Source organism: Archocentrus centrarchus, chromosome 12 (assembly GCF_007364275.1).
Source record: "Archocentrus centrarchus isolate MPI-CPG fArcCen1 chromosome 12, fArcCen1, whole genome shotgun sequence".
In the NCBI taxonomy this organism is placed as follows: domain Eukaryota; kingdom Metazoa; phylum Chordata; class Actinopteri; order Cichliformes; family Cichlidae; genus Archocentrus; species Archocentrus centrarchus.
Genome location: NC_044357.1, coordinates 21734430 through 21759078, shown reverse-complemented (window position 1 = coordinate 21759078; position 24649 = coordinate 21734430). Strand labels below are relative to the sequence as shown.

The following is a 24649-nucleotide window of genomic DNA, read 5'->3' as shown; positions in this document are numbered from 1 at the left end:
CAAAATCTTTATCTAAACTAAGAGGTTGCAGGTCAGAAAATGATCAGACTCTTTTAAAGATGTCCCTAATTCTCTAATTGCAAACAGTGAGGTAGCTGCTTTTTTCTTGATGGCGTTAAAAAGGCTGAAAGACCAATCTGAGTCCTGATACACGCTGAAATCTTCAGTGAAGTCATTTAAACAGACTGCATTTGGAGGATGTCACCAAATGCAGTCACTGCTCTTTCTTAATGTTATAAGCATGAAGCAGGGGAAACTGGAAGGCAAATGAAGAGAAATTTCAGCTTATGCTAATGATCATAATGTTGCCAGCTGCTGCAGAGCTGTGCTTTTTACTTGAGAAAATATCCTCCTAATATCAGAGTCATCTTTTTCAGCTAAACCACAGGGTGGAAGGCTTGTACTGTAACTGGAGGCCACATGATGGGAGAATATAGATCCATCCAGGAAAAAAAAACAAAATTATTCTTCAAATTATTCATTGTATTCATTATTATAATTATGCAAATTATTAGTCACTTGCTGGATTTTCCTTGAAATAAATTTTCCTTTCCGGTAAAGTTCACATGTTGTAACAGTTACAGGTCAGCACACTTTGTCTTTACACTTATCATTTTTTTACTAATACTTGTTGCTTTTCAGGTGTGAATTGCTTCTATCCCCAAACAGAATATGCCTGAGAAAACAAAAACAAGAAAACAACAACTTTAATTTTCACTTAAAGATTATATTTTAGATCTTGTTACTATGTTATCAAATACACCAGCAGCTAGCTGGCTGAGGTAAGGGTTGTGATTATTAGGGGTGATTATGGTCACGATTAAAGTTCACGGTCATGTTTAAAAAATAGCAGTGTTCTTTGTCAGTAGGTGAATTTAAACCAAACCTGGTGTCCTGTTTAAATGTTGCAAGTTTGAAGTTCCCTTTAAACCACAGACTGTATATAAATGACGCCCAGACAGAGTTCTTCTAAAAGCACGGGAAAAAAAACAATCTTTCATGTAGTCACTGTAATGTTATAGCCCATATTAAAAGCCCCGAGCTGAACTTTTTTGCCCATCTCCATGTTTTTTAACCCAGACAAGTGAAGATGGATCTGACTGAATCTGAGGAAACTGTACACTCGTACCCGAAAATTACCAAAACCCAAACCATGTGTAAAACATAAATAAAAACAGAACAGAATAATCTGAAGAGCTCATAAACTTGTATTTTATTTGCAACAGATCATCAAAAACATATCAAATATTTCAACAAAGAAAATTTTGAGAAAAATATTAGCTCATTTTGAATTTGATGGCAGCAGTGCATCTCAGAAATGTTGGGACGGGAGCAGCAAAAGGCTGGAAAAGTAAGTGATGCTAATAAGAAACAGCTGGAGGAACATTTTGTGACTAATTGGGTTAACTGGCAACAGGTCAGTAACATGATTGGGTATAAAAAGAGCTTCTAATAGAGGCAGAATTTCTCATATGATAGGCAGAGGTTCACCAATCTGCAACAATGACTAATATCTTCAGTATAAAACTGTGAGGATTGTGATCCATGTCTGTGATCTTGGGGCCCTCAGATGGCACTGCATTAAAAACAGGTACGATTCTGTCATGGAAATCACTGCATGGTCTCAGGAACACTTTCAGAAATTGTCTGTGAGCACAGTTTGCCGTTTCATCGATAAATTCAGAATAAAGCCAAATCACAACAAACAGTTGCCTCAAGGCGCTTTATATTGTAAGGTAAAGCCCCTACAATACATTATACTGGAATGTATATACAAGTGTTACATTAACATATGCTCTTATCCAGAGAATCTTTTTTGGGGGAGGTCTTGCATGTTTCAGCAAGACAATGCTAAACTGCATATCACATCTATTATGAAGTAATAGATGTGATCGTAGTTGAAGAGTCGGGGCGCTGAACTGGCCTGCCTGCAGTCCACACCTTTCACCAGCTGAAAAAAATGGCACATCATGAAACAAAATATAATAGATAGGAAACCTTTATTGGCCTTTCACTGTGTGAAATGGATGCGAGAGGTTTAAAAGATGGTACATTAAGTATTGGGTATGTACAACACTCAATGTAAAAACCCCTACAATCTCACACAGTGAAAAATGTGACTACTTATACAGTGAGAAATTCCACATGAATTATCTTTTTGCACATGTGAACACTATCCATGGAGTATTTTAATTTTGCAGGTTTGAGTTGGGACTGAAACTGTTCATAAGTCAGTTTTTGAATGAGCTGGACCTGCAAGAGAGCAACAGGTTAAACATGTGCTTTCTGGGGTGTTAACAGTTCCTGATAACATTTGTGGCTCTGAAAAGGAAGACGGTTTTTGTGATCCAGGGAGGGAGGGGGGCAAAGTTTTTTTTCTGCTGTGTTTATGACCCTTTGCAGAGTCTTTTTTGTCTGCTGCTGAACAGCTGATGTACCACACTGTGATTCAGTATGCCAGAAGGTTCCCTATCAAGAAAAGGTAAAAGGCCACCAGCAGTTTTCGTTGAGGCTGTTTTATCTCAGTGCTCTCAGGCAGTGCATATGCTGCTGTGCCTTTGACAGGAGCCATGGTATTAGGAGACCAGGAGATGCTGTATGAAATGTGGGTTCCCGAGAACTTAAAGTTGTCAACTCTTTCCTGTCAGTGTTTAATAATGAATAGTGGGAGGGGGTCTGTGCTGCACATACTGGAATCTGTAATGATCTTTTGTTTTTCCTGTGTTCTGTATCAGGTTGTGAGCTGAGCACAATGTCATTATGTTCTGGACCTCATCTGTGTAGGCAGATCTGACTTCCTTTGCAACCCGAGGAGCTAATGCAGTTTTAATGCACTTCCGCTTTGGCTAGTTCCATCTTTTATGGACAATTTAAGTCTGCAGCTCTACAAATGAGCATTGTGAGTAAAGTTTTCCTACATGATTATCAGGTAGTAAGAGTATCACAGTAGTGTCTTATGGCAAGCACAGATGAGAATTGGGTGATAGAGGTCCACAGGTCAGGTCTCCATGTTATTTAGTTCCCTGGTCGAGTTCACTTTTGTGTGTGTGTGTGTGTGTGTGTGTGTGTGTGTGTGTGTGTGTGTGTGTGTGTGTGTGCGTGCGTTTGCACATACTGTGCACCAAAAAACTTGTTAATGCTTCCTCACTTTTCATGAGAGTCCCCCTCTGGCTTAGAAAGTTGACTCCCTAAACAAAAAATAAATGCCACAGAAACAATACTTTTGCTTCAATGTTTCTTCTGCTGAAATTATGTTACAGTGTGGGGCTGATGGATAAGTGTTTAAGGGGGCATATCAACATGCCATCAACATGCTACATGCCATTATCCTGCTCTCTTTTCCCATGTTTACTATCTTCCTTTACTGGTAAATAATAATAATAATAGTGATGATGATGAAAGAGGTTCATATTGTCGTAATTTCTGACATAAAAACAGGAAGCCTTTTCACTGTACAGTTTTCAAAATGCATTGCCATCTTGACTTGGTCCCGCTATTGCCATTTTCTTTTAGCAGTAAATCCACAACATCGATCTCCAAAAGACAGCAGAGCATTGCATTTATTCACACTTCGAATGCTGCTTTAGCTCCAAGCCAAGTCAGTGGGGAAGTGACAGCGTTTTAGCAGCAGCAGGACGTGTGGGTGGTTTCTCAACGCTGATAATGTGGCAATCTTCATTTCATGGCTCGTGATTTTATTACATTTCCTCTGTCTTTCCTGGTGACCTAACGGCTGCCATCAAATTAGGAGCAGCCCTAATTACCTCTGCTGTGCCATGTTCAGACTTCACAATGAAAAACGATGATCCATAATTACATTACATCACACAAAGTTTTTTTTCTCTGTTCTTTTTCTCTGTTGGTGAAAAATGATGTCATGTACTTATTACTTTGCACCTATTATAACTTAATGCTGATGGTATATCTATAGATGTTTGTATAATATTGATTTCCTGTTCTGATTAATTCTGATTGCCTTTTGTTGAAATCTGAGATTAATTTTGCTGTGTGAGATACATAAGGTCGCAGGCACCTTTCCATCTACATTCATTAGCGCTCTGTGAGTCGTGCACAGAGTTGCACCTTGACCTCCACATGGCGACAGCTCATGCTGTCACTTAGAAAGGCACAAAGCAGCAAAAATCAGGGCATCTGTCCAACAGCTAAAGCTTGGCTGAAATTGGGTCACGCAACAGGACAATGATCCCAGGTCCAGCAGCAAAGCTACAACAGAGTGGCTAAAAAAAAAAGAATCAAGGTGTTGCAATGGCCCAGTCAGAGTCCAGATCTCAACCCGACTGAAGTGCTGTGGTGGGACCTTTAAAAGAGCTGGGCGTAAATGAATGAAGTGGGCAAAAATTTCTCCACAACAATGTGACTAACTGAAAAAGTCATAGAAAAAACAATTACTTCAAGTTACTACTGTTAAAAGTGGTTCTACAAGCTACTGAATAATGGGGTGTACAAAGTTTTGTGAGCAAAGTGATCAAACTGCGACTGAAAGTGGTAGACAGCGGGTCAGTGGATGCTGAGGTACATAGTGCGCAGAAGTCGCCAACTTTCTGCAGAGTCAATCGCTACAAACCTCCAAACTTCATGTGGCCAGATTAGCTCAAGAACAGTGCGTGGAGAGCTTCATGGATTTCCATGGCTGAGCAGCTACATCCTCAAGTGCAATGCAAAGCGTTGGATGCAGTGGTGTAAAGCACGCTGCCTCAGAACTCTAGAGCGGTGGAGACATGTTCTCTGGAGTGAAGAATCACACTTCTCCGTCTGGCAATCTCATGGACAAGTCTGGGTTTATGGTTGTGAGGAGAACGGTTCTTGTCTGACTGCATTGTGCCAAGTGTAAAGTTTGGTCGAGGGGGGATTTTGGTGTGGGGGTGTTTTTCAGGAGTTGGGCTCGGCCCCTTAGTTCCAGTGAAAGGAACTCTTAATGCTTCAGCATACCAAGACATTTGGGATAATTTCATGCTCCCAACTTTGTGGGAACAGTTTGGGGATGGCCCCTTCCTGTTCCAAAATGACTGCACACCAGTGCACAAAGCAGCTCCATAAAGACATGGATGGCCTGCACGGAGTCCTGACCTCAACCTGATAGAACACCTTTGGGATGAATGGGAGTGGAGACTGTGAGCCAGGCCTTCTCTCCAACATCAGTGTCTGACCTCACAAAACCGCTTCTGGAAGAATGGTCAAAAATTCCCATAAACACTCCTAAACCTTGTGGAAAGCCTTCCCAGAACAGTTGAAGCTGTTATAGCAGCAAAGGGTGAGCCCACATCATATTAAACCCTATGGATTAAGAATGGGATGTTACTCAAATTTATATGTGTGTGAATTCTTTGGACAAATGCAATGTGATTACAGTAATGCAGTAAACCAAACAGTGATCATGATTTGGTCTTTTGCTGCTTTGTCGTACTCTAGCCGCCCATCTGCTGCATGCTGCCGAGTAGGTAATATTTAAGTAGAGCTTGTTTGATGTGTACTGCTATCTGATGCTGAGTCAGTTAGATAAGGAAGAGTCTAGTAGCAAAATAAGAGGAGAAAATGCAGGATTCTTGGAATGACATCATGCAACAAGCAATTAGAATTTAAAGAGAATATGTGGTCTTTCTTTCATATTTTTACTCAAGATGTAGAATTCCCATTGAAGAAATGCTGCTGTAGAGACTAGCACACTCATTGATGGGTTTTTAATGTTATTAAATGATTAAATGTGACTGAAATTAGCCTGCTGAAAATTATTTTACAAGTCTAAAGAGAAAGATAAGGGCTCTGAAGGGAAAGAGATGACCCAAGCCTCAAATTTAATATGTCAAAACAGAAAGTTGTTTTGACATGTTCTTATTTCTTCTTAATGCCGCTCTCTAAAGATCTTATATTCTCTGTGCCATGAGAGCCGTTGAGCACATTCACTTCAGCTTGTTGTGAATGTTTCAGGGCTGTAAGGAGCTGCTGAATTGATTCCAAGAGGCTGACTTCATTTCACCAGGCTTTCTGTGTGTGTGTGTGTGTGTGTGTGTGTGTGTGTGTGTGTGTGTGTGTGTGTGTGTGTGTGTGTGTGTGTGTGTGTGTGTGTGTGTGTGTGTGTCACAGCAGTTCTGTGAGCTGAGAGTGGGAGTGCACTGTCACCCCACAACTGCATGATGCATGACTCCAAGTTTTGTTGCAGCTTTTGCTTTTTCCTCACTGATCATTCAGAGCAGTCAGCCCGCGATGACTCATGGGAATAACAGAGGTGGGATAACGATATCAAGTAAATTTATAAAAAAATCCAAAACTCGGTGAAAATAAGCCATTACCATAAGCCAAAGGTTGTTTTTAGATCTCAACAAAATGTAAGCCTCCCTGAGTAAGGCAGGCAATTTAAAGTAGTTTAAAACAGAAGACGCAATAAAAAAGTGAGTAAGCAAAATTCTGAGATAAAATAAATTAAGACAAAATGGAAAAATACACTCCAAATACAGTAGTGTGGAAGATAAGGAGGAATACTCCCAAATGAACTTTCAAACAGAAAAGTTAAAAGCTTTGATTTCAAAGAACTGAGCATTGCTTGCAGATAGCAGATGGAAGTTTTCTTGCTGCTTCTCTGTGTTTAGTTTGGACTCTGAATCATTAATTTAGCCCTAAATCATTCACTTCTTCTGATGAAACAAAGGCCCTGATGTATTATTTAGGGTTGTACCATTCAGATTATGCAAACTGGTGTTCAAAATTTAGGTCTGAGTCCATGCTTGTACCGGGATTTCTGACATGGTTTGGCATCAGATGATTGTGCTTTGTTGTGGTTTTATTTTGTTAGATTGTCCCGTGTTTCCTGTTTACCTTCCTGCTGTCTTTTGTGTTTTCTTCTCTTTCTATGTGTGCTTCCTGAGCTTTGATTAGTCACTTACTGTTTTATTTTGGTAATCACTTTCTTTGTTTGTCTTTTCCTGTTTTACTTCCTGCCATTGTGTTTTTTTTTCCTCAGGTTGGCGTCTTGCTAGTAGGGTTCGGGCAATTTGCTCCATAGTCCAATCATCCCGTCAGCCTCCTGTGGCATAGCCAGTGGCCAATAGCATCACTACCTATTTCCATGTTGACATACAACACTAGTCAATTAACTAACCTAGGTAGCTGGATATCAGCTGAACTAGAGGTCATGATATTTACCAGTTCTATATTGTACCTATATCGTTCTACTAAATCAGTTTGTTTTGGGGGTCTTTCTGTGTGCAGTATCTCACCTGTGTCTCCTGCACTCTTCACCGTGCCATCATCCTCACTCACAGACAAATTTTTCACCAACGAAAACACCAGGTCGAAAAAACATACGGGAGGAGACGATATAAACGAGCGTCTCTGCAGATGTGGTCGCAGCACACTGCTTTCTCTCATGTGGTGATGATGATGATGATAGATCAGCGTATGCTCTTCACACACACACACACACACACACACACACACACACACCTACACACACGCACACGCACACACACACACGCACACGCACACACACACACACACACACACACACACACACACTCACTTCAGAGTGAGCAGAAGTCCAGTCTTCGGTGGAGATGCAACATGAAACTGTGGCTTGGCAAATTCAATTTATTACAAATCTCAGAATAATGATAATATTCATTTAATGCATCAGTGAGGAAATTAGCTATCGCTAATCACTCAGACCATCGTCGATCCCTGATGTCATCTCCTTGTTAGTCTTTTCAGTATTTATAGTCCTGTTTCCCTCATCACTTATCCCGCTCCTTTGCTTCTCTGTTTTCACACTTATTAGCCAGTGTGTTCTCCAACCTCCATCCAGGCTTTAATTCCCCGTTTGTTTCCTTATGCCTCAGAGATCCTTTCCCGAGTCCCTGTTTTTTTTTTTATTTGCGTTGGATTTTTATTGGGCTCCTTTTTCTAAGTACAAATCAAGTTTCTTTATTGTTGCTTAAACCTGTCAACATTTACATTTTGCTTTTGGGCCCAAATCTCAAAACTTTTCTCAGAGTAAGTGATGATATTTCCTTGGAGTGACTTTTCTTATCTTTCTTTTTCTTTCCTTTTTGGCAGTCTAATGCTGAACTGAATTAGAACAACTCAGCGTCATGTACTGTAACTTCATACAAATTGAAGTTACATAATCCCATCTTTCGGGACTAAAAAAAAGTCTTGTTCATCAGTATATGTTTGTGTTTTTGATTCAGAGCCTTTGCCACTGAATAAATACACACACCGTACACTAAGTAAATTTTACATTTGTTTTTTTCACATTATACTTAAACAACATATGGTGCCATTAGAAAGGGCTTGCTAAAGGCCAGATACTGCATCAGCAGTTTTGTAATGAACTAAATTAATATAGCCACTGGCCTTGGTTGCCATATGTCCTGTATCAGCTCTCATGCTGTGCATGCAATGTGTTTTAATCTCATTGCTTAGCTCCCCAAAGACTGCACTTAAAGTTAGAGTGAACTAATCATGTGTCACATACACATGCATAATAAATTCTTATAGTGAGAGCAAAATTTTAAAGCAATAGCATCCCCGCTGTAACTGTAACGTCATGCGTTTAAGTATTTGGTGAGGTTAATATACGACTTTGATTTTTGCATAAAAAACGGTTATGATGTTGTTGGTTATGATGCTGTAGGGCTATTTACTCTGCCTCGCACTTCTCAATTTTGGCCACACCACACTGAATAAATCCTGCACAAATATCAGCTGCATGATACTTTCAGCATTTATATTATCACTTAGCATAAATATATCATGATTTTTGAAAGTGCAAACCCTCTTTTATCATTAAAAGCTGCTTTTTGCCCCTGGACTTATGCTTGTGTATTTCCCTTTAAGATTGCAAAGGATGAGGAGTATATTTAATGGAGTCTTGTAACAATTTTTTTTTTGCTAAAGTTTGCCAGTTTACTTCCAGTTGCGTCATTATTCATTCAGAAAGCATGTTTACCAATTTTGTGCTTGACAGGGCTGCAGCAGGTACCGCCAAAACGAGACCTTTCTGTTAAACCGGAGAGAATTTACTCCACTTCTGTTTATTTCTTTTGAATTTCAGAGGGGGCTGTTTTTAGAACAAGAGAAAAATCTCCATGGAAGGACAGCAGTCTGAAAGCTTAACGCTGTCATGGAGGTTGCCATCGTCAACCTGAAATTTTAGAGTCTAATTTAGCATATTTCTAGTGCACAGTATTATGTATTTAAGGTATCAAAGTGTCAAAATGACAGGGAGAACACGTAGTTCCTCACAAGATGCATACATGTCATGGATGGCTATGAAGATACTTTCTATACTGAGTATAGTTTTTCAGGTTTTCCTTCACATGATTGGTTCATCTAAAAAACTGCACTTTAATTATTACCTGCATATAGCTTATAAAAATAACACAGGATCTCCCTGCATCATCAAGTCATTTTATGTGTTCCACACATCTCACAGGTCAGGTGTTACAGATTTCAGCTCTTTCCTGGATAAATCTTGCTCTTCATCTAAGCTGCTCATCGAGTGACTGCCGCCTCAAGACTCCACCTCAAGACTCGATGGGGTCTTGAGGTGGACCTCACAATTTCCCAGTGTCTGACTCAAGATTCCACCCGTTTCAGCACACATCTGTTCCACATCTGCCTGTCCTCTTAGTCTTTCTTAGTCATTTTTCCTTTTCCTTGATGTTTCCAGAGAAAAACACGTGCTGGCACTATTAGTTTTTGTCAGACTATAAGTAACAAGCTGTTCTTTGGTAGATTACTCCCACCTTCACCAGGTCTACTTGTTTGAGGCCCGGTGCATATTTGCACTGCTCTTGGTAGGTTGCATTGGTTGTTTGCTGAATGAACTGGCTGCGTCTGTGTCAGCAGAACTTTACACTTTTCATGCTAATTTGCCCTGCTTAGTAAATCTTGCCTTCAGTATACATGGAACCACAGATGTGCCTCACGGTGCCAGAGGCTGTTTGTTGATATACAGAATAGCAAAGTGATAAATGATGAACTGATGTGATGGATGTCGTTCTAGGGTACCCAGGGGCTATAACAGGTCTTTTCTTTTCCTTACTAGTTGTTTTCTTTATCACTTTGTGCGCCTGTCTGTCTCTCTGTATGGGATGTTTTTGTGTCTGTGTCATCATGACAAAATGTGATCCGGTAGACACCAACTATCACTGGATTCAACACAAAGACTATTTTGGGTACTTTGACAGGGCTTCTGTTTGTCTCGCAGAGATATTATGACTGTGAGGCTGTTACAGACTTTACAGGTTTATAGGTGTACTTTACAGGTGTTTAGTTGAGCTTAGATTCATGTTCATGTGAACTGCATTAAGGACAGGAGTAGAAGTAGACAGAGCAAGGAGCCACTGCCCTGTGGCATAATCTTTTTATTTTTGTATTTATTTGTAATGCTCATAAAAGATACTTTTATCTCTCATAAAAGTATATAATATTTGAAAGCCTTGATGGTGTTATTTACACCATGCATGTTATCATGGAGCACAATGTGATCCTGGAGATGTCTACTGTAGCCAGGCAGTTGATAGACAGACTAGATGCACTAGTCTGTCTGTGGCTGAAGTTTGTCAGCATCACAAAGATGCAAGATGCTGTCATTAAGCTTCATAGTTGAATGGTTGACACCAGTAGAGTTCAGTTGAGAGAGAAGCATCCATCCATCATCCATCCATCCATCCATCCATCCATCATCCATCCATCCATCCATCCATCCATCCATCCATCTATCCATCTATCCATTTTCTGCTGCTTATCTGGGTCTGGGTTGGGCAGGACATGCCCAGAACACCTCACCTAGAAGGCATCTAGAGCATCCTTGTCCAATTCCCAAACCACCTCAACCATCTCTTTTCGATGTCAAGGAGCAGTGTTCTACTTTGGACCTTTCCTGAATAAATGAACAAACTAAAAACTAAATCTGAAATAAAACAGCTAATTTTCATGCATGATGCTTTGATTGGTCTAGTAGTAGAGATTAGTGTAGTCTGATTCCAGTCTGTGGAAGATCAAACAATCAAGATGGTTGAAGAAATGCACACAAGCTGGTGATTACATTCAAGCTTAATGCAGCACAATAATTTATATTAGTGATTTTAGCCTATGTTTCAGTGATTTTAATATCTAAATGAATAAAATAGCAACTGACAGGTTCCTTAATGTTGCCTTTTTTTTCTATGAAAAGACCCAAACTGGAGTCCTTAATATCCTCATGTGTCAAAAATCAGCTGAGTTGAGCTTGTTCAGCCACTTAAATCTGAGAAATCCTGCAGGTCTTAGGCTTCCACCTTGGAGACCTTACTGTATATCAGTAGCTGAGAAAAGTAAAAAAAACCAAACATTTGCACAGCTCCTCTCTCCAAGCTGTCAGCTGAGAATCAAGAGAAGAGTCTTACCTCCTCACCTGCTGACTCTGGGAGTGAAAGCTGATGCAAGAGAGTGCACTATTCAACAAGGCTTCCCAGAGTCTCCTGAGAGAAAACACTAGGACATCTACAGCTACTACTGCCACAATAAATCATTAAAAATACAACATGTTTCTAAGAGGAAAACTAGATTTTATTTGCATGTTGTTAAAGGGAAAACCTGAAACCTGCATGTGATTTCTTACTACATCAGACCTAGTAACATTTATGTATCACTTTTAGAGATTCTAAATAAACACCATTTCATTAAGAAATAGACAAAATTATGACTGAATATGTGCCTCTCTTACATCTTGAGGCGCTCTGATGCACAAAACATGAGAATAAAACCCGCACTTCTCTCAATCTCACTCTTTTATTTAAAAAAAAATGAGTGAGATAAAAAAAAAGGCAATACAAGTTAAACAATTTTTAAAAATCCCATTATGAAGCCTGCAGCTGAGGGCTTTGGTGTTGCCATTGTGACGAACAAGGGGATGATCTGAGAGGACGAAGGGACACTGCATGCTCACTGTCTAGCAATAATGAGCATACCCTGGTTTATCCTCCTTTCTGACTCTGATAATTTATCAAATGAACTTCATGTTTTATTCAGTATGGCCCAAAAACAAGAAATTGAGCCCAAAGCTTAATGAGGAAAGTTTTTACTGAAGACACAAAACAAGGGAGCCAAGGGCTTTTATACAACCAGGAGTCTTTTTTAACCAGAGGACTCGCCCCCTGGCAGGTACTGAATGGAACAGAGATTTAAGGGATTTCCACACTGGCATCACTTTTAAGACTTGAAATCCATTACACACACACTGGTCCATAAACATCACAGAGCCCAGAATACACAGTTTGCATGTCATTAGTAGCCAGGGGTAGGGGTGTGGGGGGGGGGGCAGTGCAAGCCAAAACTGATGCTACAGCTGGTTGGTGGTGTTTTTGTAACCTGGGTGAAGACACGGGTGTGAGATCAATGCGGTGACCGTAAACCAGGCTTCAGACTTCTTCAGAATCACCACAAACATTTAATGCAAGTTTACTTTAGTCGTCTTCTTCTTCCAGCTGGTCCATTTAGGGGTTGCCACAGTGGATCTTCAACATCCTTTTTCCCCAGTATATCCGCTGTGCCTCCTCTGCACGTGTCCAGTCCTCTTCCTTTACTTGTCATAGTCCCGACATTCAAAGTTTTTTCTTACCTCTAAGCTCCTGCCTAGCCATCCCGCTCACTGCCTCTGAACATGCCTTCACCTTTTCTCATTCCTTTGTCTTTGGCTGGGTGAAGAGTTTTTTTTTTTTTTTAGTTCTAACTACAATCTGAGTTTTGAGAAGACGTTAGCAAGAACTGACGTCAGTTTGAAAGTCTCAGCACTTTTCAGAAGTACTTCTGAGTTCATTACATACCTGTGGCGTCAGGCAGCAGCAAAATCCATCCATAAGCTTCTACTAACTGAGAAAAATGTGCACACCTTTGCAGGCAAAACTACAGCAGCAGCTTCATTAATTAGGTATAAATAACTAAATTACTTCTGATACTGAGAATAAATCAATCAGCTAACAGCAATGGACATTTTGAACCTCACTTCAGACAGCTAAGCTGTAATAGAATTGCAGCTCAGAACTTATAGTTGGAAAATCAATTTACTAAAGGTTACTAAAGTGCTAAAGAGTGCATGGATGCACTTCTATAAATACACAGCATATGGCATCTCTAATTATTAACATAACTATCCTCAATGCATCATATTATATGTCACAAATCTGCAAGATGCCACTCAATTTACGGGTGAGTGGTACATCACAGTGAAGGCCGAGTTTAAAGATGGGTGTAGTGCCGTTACAAGATGACCTCTAGCTGTTTGAACCATCTTCTACTACTAATATGTGGCAGGTCAGGTTAAAAAAAAAAAAAAGTAAATTTCCCAAAGCTATTACTTTAAGCTTCACTGAACTGATTTGAGTGGAAGAGAAAGTCTGAAAGGATATTCTTGTAAGATTTATACCATGAGAATTTAACTAAAGATGGAGGGGCAGAGGAAGACATGAAGATTGAGTGATAAGATGATGAGACGGTGATGAAATGCTGGAAATGCTGTAAAAGATACGATGCCGTGCAGCGCAGTGAAGCTTCTGTCAGCCATTTATCCTGGTGTGTGGGCGGCTGCTTCTCTGACAGCCGAGACAGAGGGTGTGCTTCTGTACATTTGTGTGCGTTCTTCTCACATTCTCGGGTGCATAATATACATCTTCTGCCTGCTGATTCAGCCACCCTGAAACTCCCATCACAATTACAGCCAGCGTGTGGCAGGGCCGCGACACTGGCGTCTGCAAAATGTCACCCTGCTTAACAGAGGCCATCAGTCGGCAGGTCTGTCCTGAGTTAACAGGCCGCTGTGTGGGTGCTGACTCCCAGAATCGCCTTTGGGGAAACTAGGGTGACTATTATCCCCATTGTAGCTCAGTCACAGTGAAGTACAGTGTCATTTTGGGCCATCACCAGTGTAATAAAATGTCCAGCTACACATCGCTGACGTATTGGAACCCCATAAAAAATGGAAAAGTATGCCTTACAGCTTACATGAGGCAAGGTTATCACTTAATAGGAGTCATATTTTTGCCTCCTGGTGAGTCAGTATTTCCTGCTTGTTCATCTTAATAACTTTTTGTGCTTTTTTTTTGTGCTGTGTGCTGTGTGCGTGTGTGTGTGTCTCACAACTGAATCAAACAAGAAATATTTAGGTATTATTGGGGGTGTTGTTGGGTCGTGATTTTAGGGGTCCCCGTGTCCACATTTTGCCAGTTGGTGGTGTGTGCCTTCTTCGATCAGCATGTGTTTGTGTACTCTAAGTGTAACTGTGGAGTCATTTAAATGCTCCATGTATCTAGTTGTTTAGGAGCAATTTATTTTTTAAAATACAAGTTTCTGTTTGGGACTGATAGAGGACTGAGTTATTTGCCTGTGGAACATTAGCTCGGTTGTTTTTGGGGGATCTCAGAGAGTTTTGTAATTGTTTTTTTTTTGTTTTTTTTAATTAAAATTTTGTTTGTGATTGGGCAAGTTGGCAAAAGTTCTTGTTCTGCGAGCCACAACAGTGAAAAATACATTTGTATTCAGAGCTGTGGATGGGAAATAGGTGAAAATACACAAGCACATTCATTCAAAACTAAACATCATACATCAGCTTACTAAAATATAGTTACTACCTTACACTAAGTATGCAGTAAGTAAATGTAAGTAAATCTAAGAAACATATGCAGAGGAATTAAATCTGTGTATCAGTGCTAATGGTAATCTTATTTCTGTATTTCCTGTGTGTCCAGACCAATGACGTAGCAGGAAACACTTGGAACTGGCTGTACTTCATCCCTCTCATAATCATTGGCTCCTTCTTCATGCTCAACCTGGTGCTTGGTGTCCTTTCAGGGTAAGTCACATTAAAGGATGAACTGTAGAATTCGTGTTTTTCTTTTTATATTCTTCGATAATCTCCGCTTTACAATCAGCACGTTTCTCACCCTGTTTTTGTCAGATTGTCTGTTTCTTTCCCCAGTTTCAGCCTCTCACTGTAAATGAAAACTAACTTTTAATCCAGTTGAAAGTACATTAACAAAAGAAGCAAAACACAAACAGTTGGACAGGCGCGTGTAGCACATGATGTTTATAGACAGTGATGACAAACGTACACGAAGGCGATGCATACATACATACATACAGACCGAGAGCAATGAAGAGAAACAGCTGGGGAACAAGGAACAGCTGAAACTAATAAAGCTAATGCCAAAGGAGGAAGTAAAACTAAATACAAGACACAGATGACAACAAAGTAACAAAGTAAAACAGGAAGTGGGTAACAATAACTAAACAGGGCAACTTGGACACAAATGTAAATATAACACGAGGAAATGACATAAAAGGAGGGAAATACTAAAGGAACTAAAACTCTAATACAGACAGTAACTGCAACTAAGAACTAGAAACTGAAAATACCAAGGAAATTAAGTAAGATTGTTTCTATGACTGAATACAAAAAATTTACCATCCATAAATCAAAATTTTGTTTCATTATCTCAAAATTTCAAGTTATTAAATAGATTTTTTTTTTTTAGATAATAACCTCAAATTTCCACTTGCAATAAATTAAAGATTCAGTGGTGGAAACAAGCTTCCACAGAAAATCGCTGAAAACTGAAAACCCAGGACCGTGATAGTTTATGGATTCCAGTTTTACTTTCCTTTTTGTTCAGTAAAGACCTGTCTGTGTGCCCCTTGTACGGAAGCTTGTTTCCGCCACTAGAAAAAAAATTTCATTCCATTCATGAGTCAAAATATCAGGTTAGCATATCTAAATTTTAACTAAATCACTTGAAATTTTAAGTTGAAAATCTCAAAATTTTAACCTACTGAGAAGTAATTCAAAATTTCAAGATAACTTAAAATTTTGACCATTTGTTTGTTTGTTTGTTTAGCGTCAGAAACAAGCTTCCATACGGATGTTTGGGTCCTCTCATCACACTTTCTATGACAGAAAATGTTCAAGAGCAGTGAAAGGGAGGCTATGATGCCACATAAGTTACAAAAATCATTGCATTTTGAATGTGTTTCTATGAGAGTTTTTGAGAATATTTTAGAATTTTAAATTAAATATTCTAGTATTCTTTATTGGCTGCAGCTTCTGGCTGTTTTACTGGCCTTTATGTATAAATAAGGACTTTAAGGCCACATTCTAGCAGTAGAAAATAAGATTATGTCATGGCTTGTGAAAAAAACCAGCTTAACGGAGGGTTAATTGAGTAAATCAGCAGAATATTCAACACGCTTTTCTGTCGTCTACTGCTTCTCCTTTTCACCTTCTTCCTCTCATCGTCTTTTCCTGTCTTGTGTAATGAAAAGCCCATCCTCGGTAGCTTTAATCATCCCGGTCCTCTGCGCTCCTGGAGCCAACGTCTGTCCATTTCATCGTGTCTATGGTCACAAAGAGCATCCCCTCACCTGCCATGACTCACGGCCCCTCGTCTTTTCAAACTCTTGATTAAAGCAAACATGTGTGATCATTAGTCTGGAACTGCTGCTTGAAAAGAAGCTCTTTGTTGTTTCAGAGAAAAAAATTCTGTTTTGGCAACATCTACCTCATTTTCCTTCAGTAATATTGTTGTATTTTGTTCATAATTCTGTCTCGCCTCTAGCCTTCCTGGTTTTCATTTCCTCATGACTGTGTGTAGAGTTTATGTAGTCCAGACAGTATGCCATTAGCTTAGCATACCTGGCATAAATAACAAAGAATTAGACAAAATCAACCAGCACTTCTAAAGCTGGTTACTACACATCATTATTAATCTGCTTGTTGGTCTTTTCATGTCTTGTTATCACCATGATAACACAAGTGAAATGTCAGACAGAGGCCAGCGCATACTCAGAGGTGCTTTTTGATAAAAGACAGATTATATGCATATCCCTGCTTTCAGTGTTTATACTAACCTAATGGCTTCATATAGACATTAAGACATGAGAGTGCTATGAGCTATGCTATTGAATAATCATGCTTCCTAAAACAGTATGTGGAAAAAATACTATATATTACAGTTCATTGATTTCTCTACATGAAGTGCATATGCTGTCATTAGTCTTATCACACAGAGCTATAAAACTGCATCATAAGCTTTCTTCTCCATCCAAACATTTCAGTGTCTGAAAATGCTGGAAATATCTCCTGAAAGAGTTACGGCTATGCCAACAGTCTTTTTTTCTTTTTCATAGCCTCAACAGTTTCCCAGCTGTCATCTTAACTCTGATGTTATTAATCCATCTGACGAATGCTTGAACCTCAACTTCATCTACAGTTTATCTGTCGCTTATATAGATAAATTCTTTCACACTGATGTCTGACATGAGCCAAGCATTAAAAAAAACAGAAGTTTTAAATGCAAACTACCACATGTTAAATGTTAATGCAATCTGTTCTTTCTGTGTACAAAAAAAAAAAAACTGCCTTAACAGAGAATTTGCCAAAGAGCGAGAGCGTGTGGAGAAGAGGCAGGAGTTCCTAAAGCTTCGCAGGCAGCAGCAGATTGAGAGAGAGCTCACCGGATACTTGGAGTGGATCTGCAAAGCAGGTTAGACTCGTCTCTCGAGCAGCGTGGTGCCTGTTGTGTTAAGAAAGACAAGAAAAAAATCCTTTTTTTTCCCCCTCCATTCTCTGTCTTGCTGCAGAGGAAGTGTTGCTGGAGGAGGAGGATGAGATTGCAGAGGAGAAGTCCCCACTGGACGGTGCGTGGTACAAGAGGAAACAGAACCTTCCAGGTGAAAACAGGGCTGAGTATCTGTTGCCTGCTTTACCACGGTCCATTACCACAGGAGGCCGATGGTAAACCAGGCACAGAGAGGTACGGCTCATCATTTCCATCTCATGACTGCTTTTGCACATCACTGAAGTTGTGCACATGAATCATTTCAAAGTCATCAGTCATGGATGTGATCTGGCGCTCTCTTTCACCTGTCTACATGTTGTGTGGACTATTGAGATGCAAATTATCACTGTCACAAGAGAAATCTATTTAAAAAAACAAAACAAGATGACTGGCAACCCTACAGAGATGACAGGAGTCCAGCAACTTGATGCAACAGCCAAAAAATTGTCTGGCATGTGCGGTAACACTGAAACATGTCATTTTTTACAGTTTTAGCTTTAGAAGTGCTGCTGGCCACTAAGGATGGGCGTTTCAAGCAAAAATGCTTAAACTATTCTTCAAAGATCACACCTCATCCTGCGTAACTGCACACACGAGACATGCAGCTGCAGTTTGCACTGGACCTCATTTTCTTTCATTTTTTGAGTTCCAAGGAGAACATTTTGATGGCTTTGCATGTTTCTTCTGTTTGTACGTTACAGTCCAGTCTCACAATGCCACATATGTTTTGCTGGTAGTTATTAGTGTCTTGTTCTTTGTGTGTTTTATTTCGCGTGTGTGTGTTTAATGATGGTCAGGAAGACAATTTATTGAACCAACACACACACATGCACAGTGTTTTTGGCCGGTAAACAGACACACACCCATTTAATACACATGCATGCTAATGATTCAAGCAGAATGACAGCAGCCGACGGCGTCATTTCCCTCACTCAGTTACAAATGGAGGATTAAAATGTTTGAGCCGCAGCTTTAGAAAAACCACTCTGATGTTGTTGGAGCAGAAAATATGTATTTGGCATCCGTCAGATGAATGAAAGGTATGAGCAGTGGAGCAGAGTGTCAATCATAGCTGCCCGTCTGAGAAAAGATGATTATAAAATGCTTTATTCTGAGATGATTTCCAGAGTCTTTTAATGTTAAGAAATTGAGAAAATTAGCCTTTATCATGTACTCTGCAGGCTGGATATTTCATTTATTGATAAAAAAGATGTGCACATGTAGGATAACTGCTTTCAATTACTTTCAAAGAACACACACACACACACACACACACACACACACACACACACACACACACACACACACACACACACACACCTGTTGCATTCCTCACAAATATGAAGAATTGGGTTTCTTTAATAATTTGTGAAGATAGCTCCTTGTTTTCATTTTTTCTGTTATGTTCTCATAAATTATCATTATAAAATGCTTACAACAAAGCAAACCGGCCAAGGGCAGGTGCAGGTATTTCCTCAGTCAATATTTTCCTAACTGCAATAGCGTATTGCTTTTTTTTGGAGGGAACAGAGGTTGTTGGAGGGAAATGTGATGATGATGAAATAGACTTGGAGTGGTCTCAAAGCCGTATTTGTTTTCTCAGCCCCGTTCTGCCTCTCAGCTGCTTCATTGGGCAGATTTGCAGGGGTTTGGATTTAATGAACGAGCCCACCACTCCGGCAGCGCTGGAGCGGTCACGTGACCCTCACATTTGTGTCATGCTGTCAGTTTTTTATTCCAAGGCCAACTTTAAGCAGCAAAGCAGAAAATCTCCAAATGAAAAAAAAACGTGATTGCTATTCATAGCTCCCAGTTAACACTTCCTACTATATCCTCATATATGTTGTTCTCCTTTGTCTGCGCTGTTCTCTTTACAGTCCTAAAGCGAGGCAAAGTCAAGAAAGGTAAAAACGACCTGATCGGTGCTGAGGAGGGGGAAGATCCTTTTGCAGACATCTCCTCTGTTGGTAAATCTTTTTTTTTTACCCACCTCCACCAGCGGGAATCCTCTGACCTTTACGTGCTGTCTGTTCATGAAGATGACCTTTACAATAAAAATTTCCGTAAAAGCCTGTCTTCTACATTGAACACGTCCACTGATTCTCTTGCCTCCTTTTATCAGATTAGGTTGTCATGTCACTGCAACATTAAAACATGAAGCCAGAGAGCTTAATAATGTATATTGCACATGCAGCTCTGGAATTCAGAGACCTAAAGCCTAAAGTTTCTCCTGGCTGTGGATCACCTTAAGGGCAAAGGAGTATAATTAACTTTTCTAATTAGACTGTTAAAATAGCAAGAGAATCACCTGCAGCATATTCAAATTATACTTTTTAATATTCATGGACTTCATGTTCCCCTCACAAAGACAACATGTAATTGTGTGTCTGTGGGTTGGAAACAATCGTTAGCAGGATAAATGAAACTATTTTGCTGCTTTCATTTTTTTCCCTGCTATCTGATCTAATGACTGTTTTGTGTTTTTTTTTTCCAAAACAAAACAAAGTGCTGAGGGAATAGATGTCATTCTCCATCTCTCATCTCACTTGTTTTACTCATAATGCCTGCAGTTCCGCTGTGCAGCACAAAAGTATTAGGTGTGCACAGTTTTAATGAGCAGCTGCAGGTGAATTTCAAGGAGTGTTTATGTGATTTTATGCTTTGATTTCTGTCCCATGGGGATATATATATATTTTTTTTAATCAGTTTACGATCTTGGTCACAAACATTTTCCTTGCTTGGGAGCAGAATTAAAGGTGGATTGGATTCCTACCCATGCAAATTATTCTCTCCGCTGTTAACTGGGTCAGAGCACATTTTTACACCTAGTCAGGCACTTAACTACAACTAGTGTTTTAAATTTTTGTGAGCTTAGGCAAAAAAATCAAAGCAAGTAAAGCAAATAAACTACAATTCTAAATAAAAACACAAGATATTATTCTATTGTTCACTGAGTCAGTTTTGTCCTTTTTGTTGGTGTCATGACTTGGATACCACGAGCAGAAACTCAGTGTCAGTGAATTAGTTAAGTGAGCGAGTGTCCCTGTACACCAGACAGTTACAGCTGGCTCAGTTTTCCTTCTTTCAGTCACTTTCAGCTTCTTGGGGTTTGAGCCAGCGGTCGATCGCCCGGCGCTGTGCTGGGCTGTGAATTTTTTTCTGGCTTCTTCCTTCTGAACCTAGTTAGACATGTCTGGCTCGTATTCAGAGGTGGGCTTGTGTATCACTGGGATTTTTACTGGAGGCATGTTTCCACTGGGGTTTGAGCCTCTGATCTTCTGTTAGAAAGACGACAACCCTACGACTATGCGTGAGAAAGCTGAGAAGTACCACAGAAGGTTGAAGTTGGTTATTTTATTGTTATTGAGAAACTGCTGCGTCAGAACTAGACAATATCAAACATTAAAACAGAAAACACGTGAAATAGGCACACTTTACTAAGTTCAGGCCAACAATTTAAAAGACTACAGACACATCAAAGCCACCCTACCGCTCAGCTGTTCCTGCAGAGAGGAGAGAGGTTATTTACAGACAACTAAAGAACAGGACAGGGGGTCGCCACTGCAGAGTCTTCAGCGCTGGGTTCATGTTGTCTGTTGTGTTTGTTTTAGTAAAACTCTGAGCACAGCTTTCTGAACTACGCAGAAGTAAACTGTTCATTTCTTTGAGGCAAAAAAAGTCCCAATACACGGCAGCCTGAATATTTCATTACAGCACAGCTGAAAGGGCAGGATGTGATGCATACAAGCTCTTATTAAAAACATTACTTTATGAGCTCATGAGTCACAGGCTGTGAATATTTTTTGAATGGAAGGCAGGAAATCGGCGTGCCAAAAAGCTACACATATCCATCACATAGTTCCTCTAAAACTGCAGCTTGTTTATGTTTTTTTGTCCAGCCTATATTCCTAACATTAAAAAGGATTTAACTTATGTCCAAAAGTGTAAGTGGATCCCCCCCCCCATGATTGTAAAACAAATGCCTTCTAAGCATTGTGGCCATCTAAGTGGAAAACATCATTTTAAGCTCAGCAGGAGAAAAAAGTGAAGGAAACAAACAATGATTCATTGTGAAAACTGCGAAACTGAGAAATAATTAGACGCCGCACACTCACACATTTCCTCTCTCACCTCTTTGTCATCATTTGCAGCTCCTCCTGGCTCTCCGTTTGGTCGGGCCAGCGTGAAAAGCAGCGGTAAGATGGACAGCTCGTCTTACTTCCGCCGTAAAGAGAAGAGGATCCGCTTCTTCATCCGCCGTATGGTGAAAGCTCAGAGTTTCTACTGGATCGTCCTGTGCGTGGTGGGCCTCAACACTCTCTGTGTGGCCATAGTCCACTATGACCAACCCGAGTGGCTTACAAGAGCTCTCTGTAAGTCTCAGAATAAAATGCGCACATATGTACGCACTTATTCACAGCCTGTATGACTACCTTCTCTTTGTTTTGCTGCTCTGTCCATCAGACACAGCAGAGTTTGTGTTTCTGGGTTTGTTCCTGACTGAGATGACTTTGAAGATGTACGGCCTCGGAGTGAGGAATTATTTCCACTCCTCCTTTAACTGCTTCGATTTTGGGGTAAGTGTAGGCTGCAGTCCAGAATTTCTGTCTGGATTCATATAAGGTTTATGACGACTGCCTTGAGGCGACTGTTGTTGGGATTTGGTGCTTTATAAATAAAACTGAATTGAACCTAAAGCACTAAGAACAGAGCCACATACGTCACATGATCATTTTACCCTCTGCTTGCATCTTCAGGTGATTGTTGGCAGTATTTTTGAGGTGATCTGGGACATGATTAAACCGGGAGCATCATTTGGTATCAGTGTGCTGAGAGCCCTGAGACTGCTTAGGATTTTCAAAGTCACCAAGTAAGTTCACAGTGTGAAGCCTCCAATGCAGAAAACGTGCTCTTTGTTTGCACTTTCCAATATTTTTGTTTTCAGTGCGTGCTGCAGTTTAGATGAAAAATGACTCCTTCTTGGTTTCATAAATTAGACAAAGTGGAACATAAAAGCAGTATGCAGTGCCTAACTCTGAAATATACATTACGTTACAGTGATAGCAACTGATAAATCTTTTAAGGATTATTCTTTTTATCACTTTGTGCTGACAGGCAGCAATACAGGAAAATCTTTCACTGTATCATAAAACTGGAAATACTACTTTTATAGTAAAAACCTCAATCTAACTGAAAATTGTAGCTGTCGCAGTGACTCTTTGCAGTTAAAAATAAGTACACACCATGATTCAGTAGCTTGCAGAACCACCTTTAGCAGCAATAGCTTGAAGTAATCATTTTCTAGGTGACTTTATCAGCCTCTCATCTTTCTGGAGGAATTTTGGCCCATACTTCTTGACAACATTGAGGTTTGCAAGCATTTGCTTATGCACAGCGTTCTTAAGGTCTGATTCTTTTCTTCTTTGGCCCTTCTATCGTAGATTTGCTGCTGTGCTTGGGATCATTGTTTTGCTGCATGACCCAAGCATTAGCTGTTAGACACTCACATTTGACTCTAGAATATTTTGGTATACAGAGGAGTTCATGGTTGACTCAGTGACTGCAAAGGCTCAGGTCCTGTGGCTGCAAAACAAGCCCAAATCATCACCCCTCCACCACCGTTCTTGGCAGTTTGTATGAGGTGTTTGTGCTGAGATGCTGTGTTTGGGTTTCCTCCAAACATGGTGCTGTGCATCATGGCCAAACCTCTCCACTTTGGTCTCGTCTGTCTAAAGGACATTGTTCCAAAAGTCTTGTTTGCTCACATGCGAGTTTGTACACCAAAGGTGTGCTGTCATGTTTTTTTGTTTTTTTTTAGAGAGAAGAGACTTTCTCCCGGCAACCCATCCAAACAAGCTGAACTTTTTCCATCTTTTTCTAATTGTACTTCATGTACTTTAACATTTGACGTGCTAACTGAGGCTTGTAGAGTCTGAGATGTAGCTCTTGGGTATTTTCTAATTTCTCTGAGCATTGCTGAGTCTCACCTCTGAATTTGCTGAGACGTCCACATATTGTGGCATTGTGTTAACACACACTTAAATGTTCCAGACATGCAAACTTAAACTTGGACTCCATGTTGTCATTTCATTAGACTTCTTAATAAACTGGCCAATATATCAATAAAAATAGTTTCCGATCAAAAGCTCCTAAATGCTGAAGGTACCTTATCTCAGAGTGTATTTCCTCGCTGTACTGACGATCCTTTTAGAGTTTGATGGCAGTGCTTTCATGTCATTAGATTAGCCTTAATCCTCTCATTCAGTGAGACTGGCAGCTGTACACCCTGACGCATTGATTTGTTTTATACCACCTACACTTCTTATTGCTATTTGTTCCACTCTGTCCTCCTCTGCTGTGGTTGTTCCTGATACGTGCATTTGTCATATTATTTCTTCTGTCCGTCTGAGTCTTCCAGTTTTTTTTCTGTGTTCCAGTATGTGCAATAAATTCTCTCTTTATGTTCCTTCCTCACTCTCAGATACTGGAACTCATTAAGGAACCTTGTTGTTTCCCTCCTCAACTCCATGAAGTCCATCATCAGCTTGCTCTTCCTCCTTTTCCTCTTCATCGTGGTCTTTGCCTTGCTGGGCATGCAGCTCTTTGGAGGACAGTAAGTAATCAGTTCATCTCGATCTGCTCTTTTTCCTCCTATTTCCATTTACAGTTCATCTCACACACACACACACACACACACACACACACACACACACACACACACACACACACACACACACACACACACACCCTCTCCTCTCCTCTCCTCTCCTCTCCTCTCCTCTCCTCTCCTCTCCTCTCCTCTCCTCTCCTCTCCTCATTCTCTATTCATTTCCCCACCCGACCCTCCTTCGTGTGTATGATCCCTGGCCCAGCGTGGCAGTGGTGACAGACATGTTGACGCAGCAGGTAGCTGGCAGATCAGCAGTAGTGACTGCAGCCCTTTGATATCACTCTCAGCGGGAGCTCCATGTCTTCTAACAACGGGAACACCTCATGATTCTGGGCTGGCTGCAGTTAATCAAAGGCCTGGCATCCAGCCCCGT

General features: G+C 40.2%; 1 protein-coding gene across 1 annotated transcript in view; it reads left to right on the top strand.

The window, feature by feature from the left end:
- The window catches only part of LOC115789007 (voltage-dependent N-type calcium channel subunit alpha-1B-like), a 204858-nt gene that overhangs the window by 95123 nt on the left and 85086 nt on the right, over positions 1-24649 (top strand). Inside the window, exons 10-17 of the mRNA XM_030742154.1 lie at positions 14742-14845; positions 17416-17531; positions 17629-17718; positions 19484-19573; positions 21758-21979; positions 22071-22183; positions 22364-22476; positions 24088-24219. Coding sequence (XP_030598014.1) covers positions 14742-14845; positions 17416-17531; positions 17629-17718; positions 19484-19573; positions 21758-21979; positions 22071-22183; positions 22364-22476; positions 24088-24219 — 980 coding nt within the window. The remainder of the gene's footprint in view (positions 1-14741; positions 14846-17415; positions 17532-17628; positions 17719-19483; positions 19574-21757; positions 21980-22070; positions 22184-22363; positions 22477-24087; positions 24220-24649) is intronic.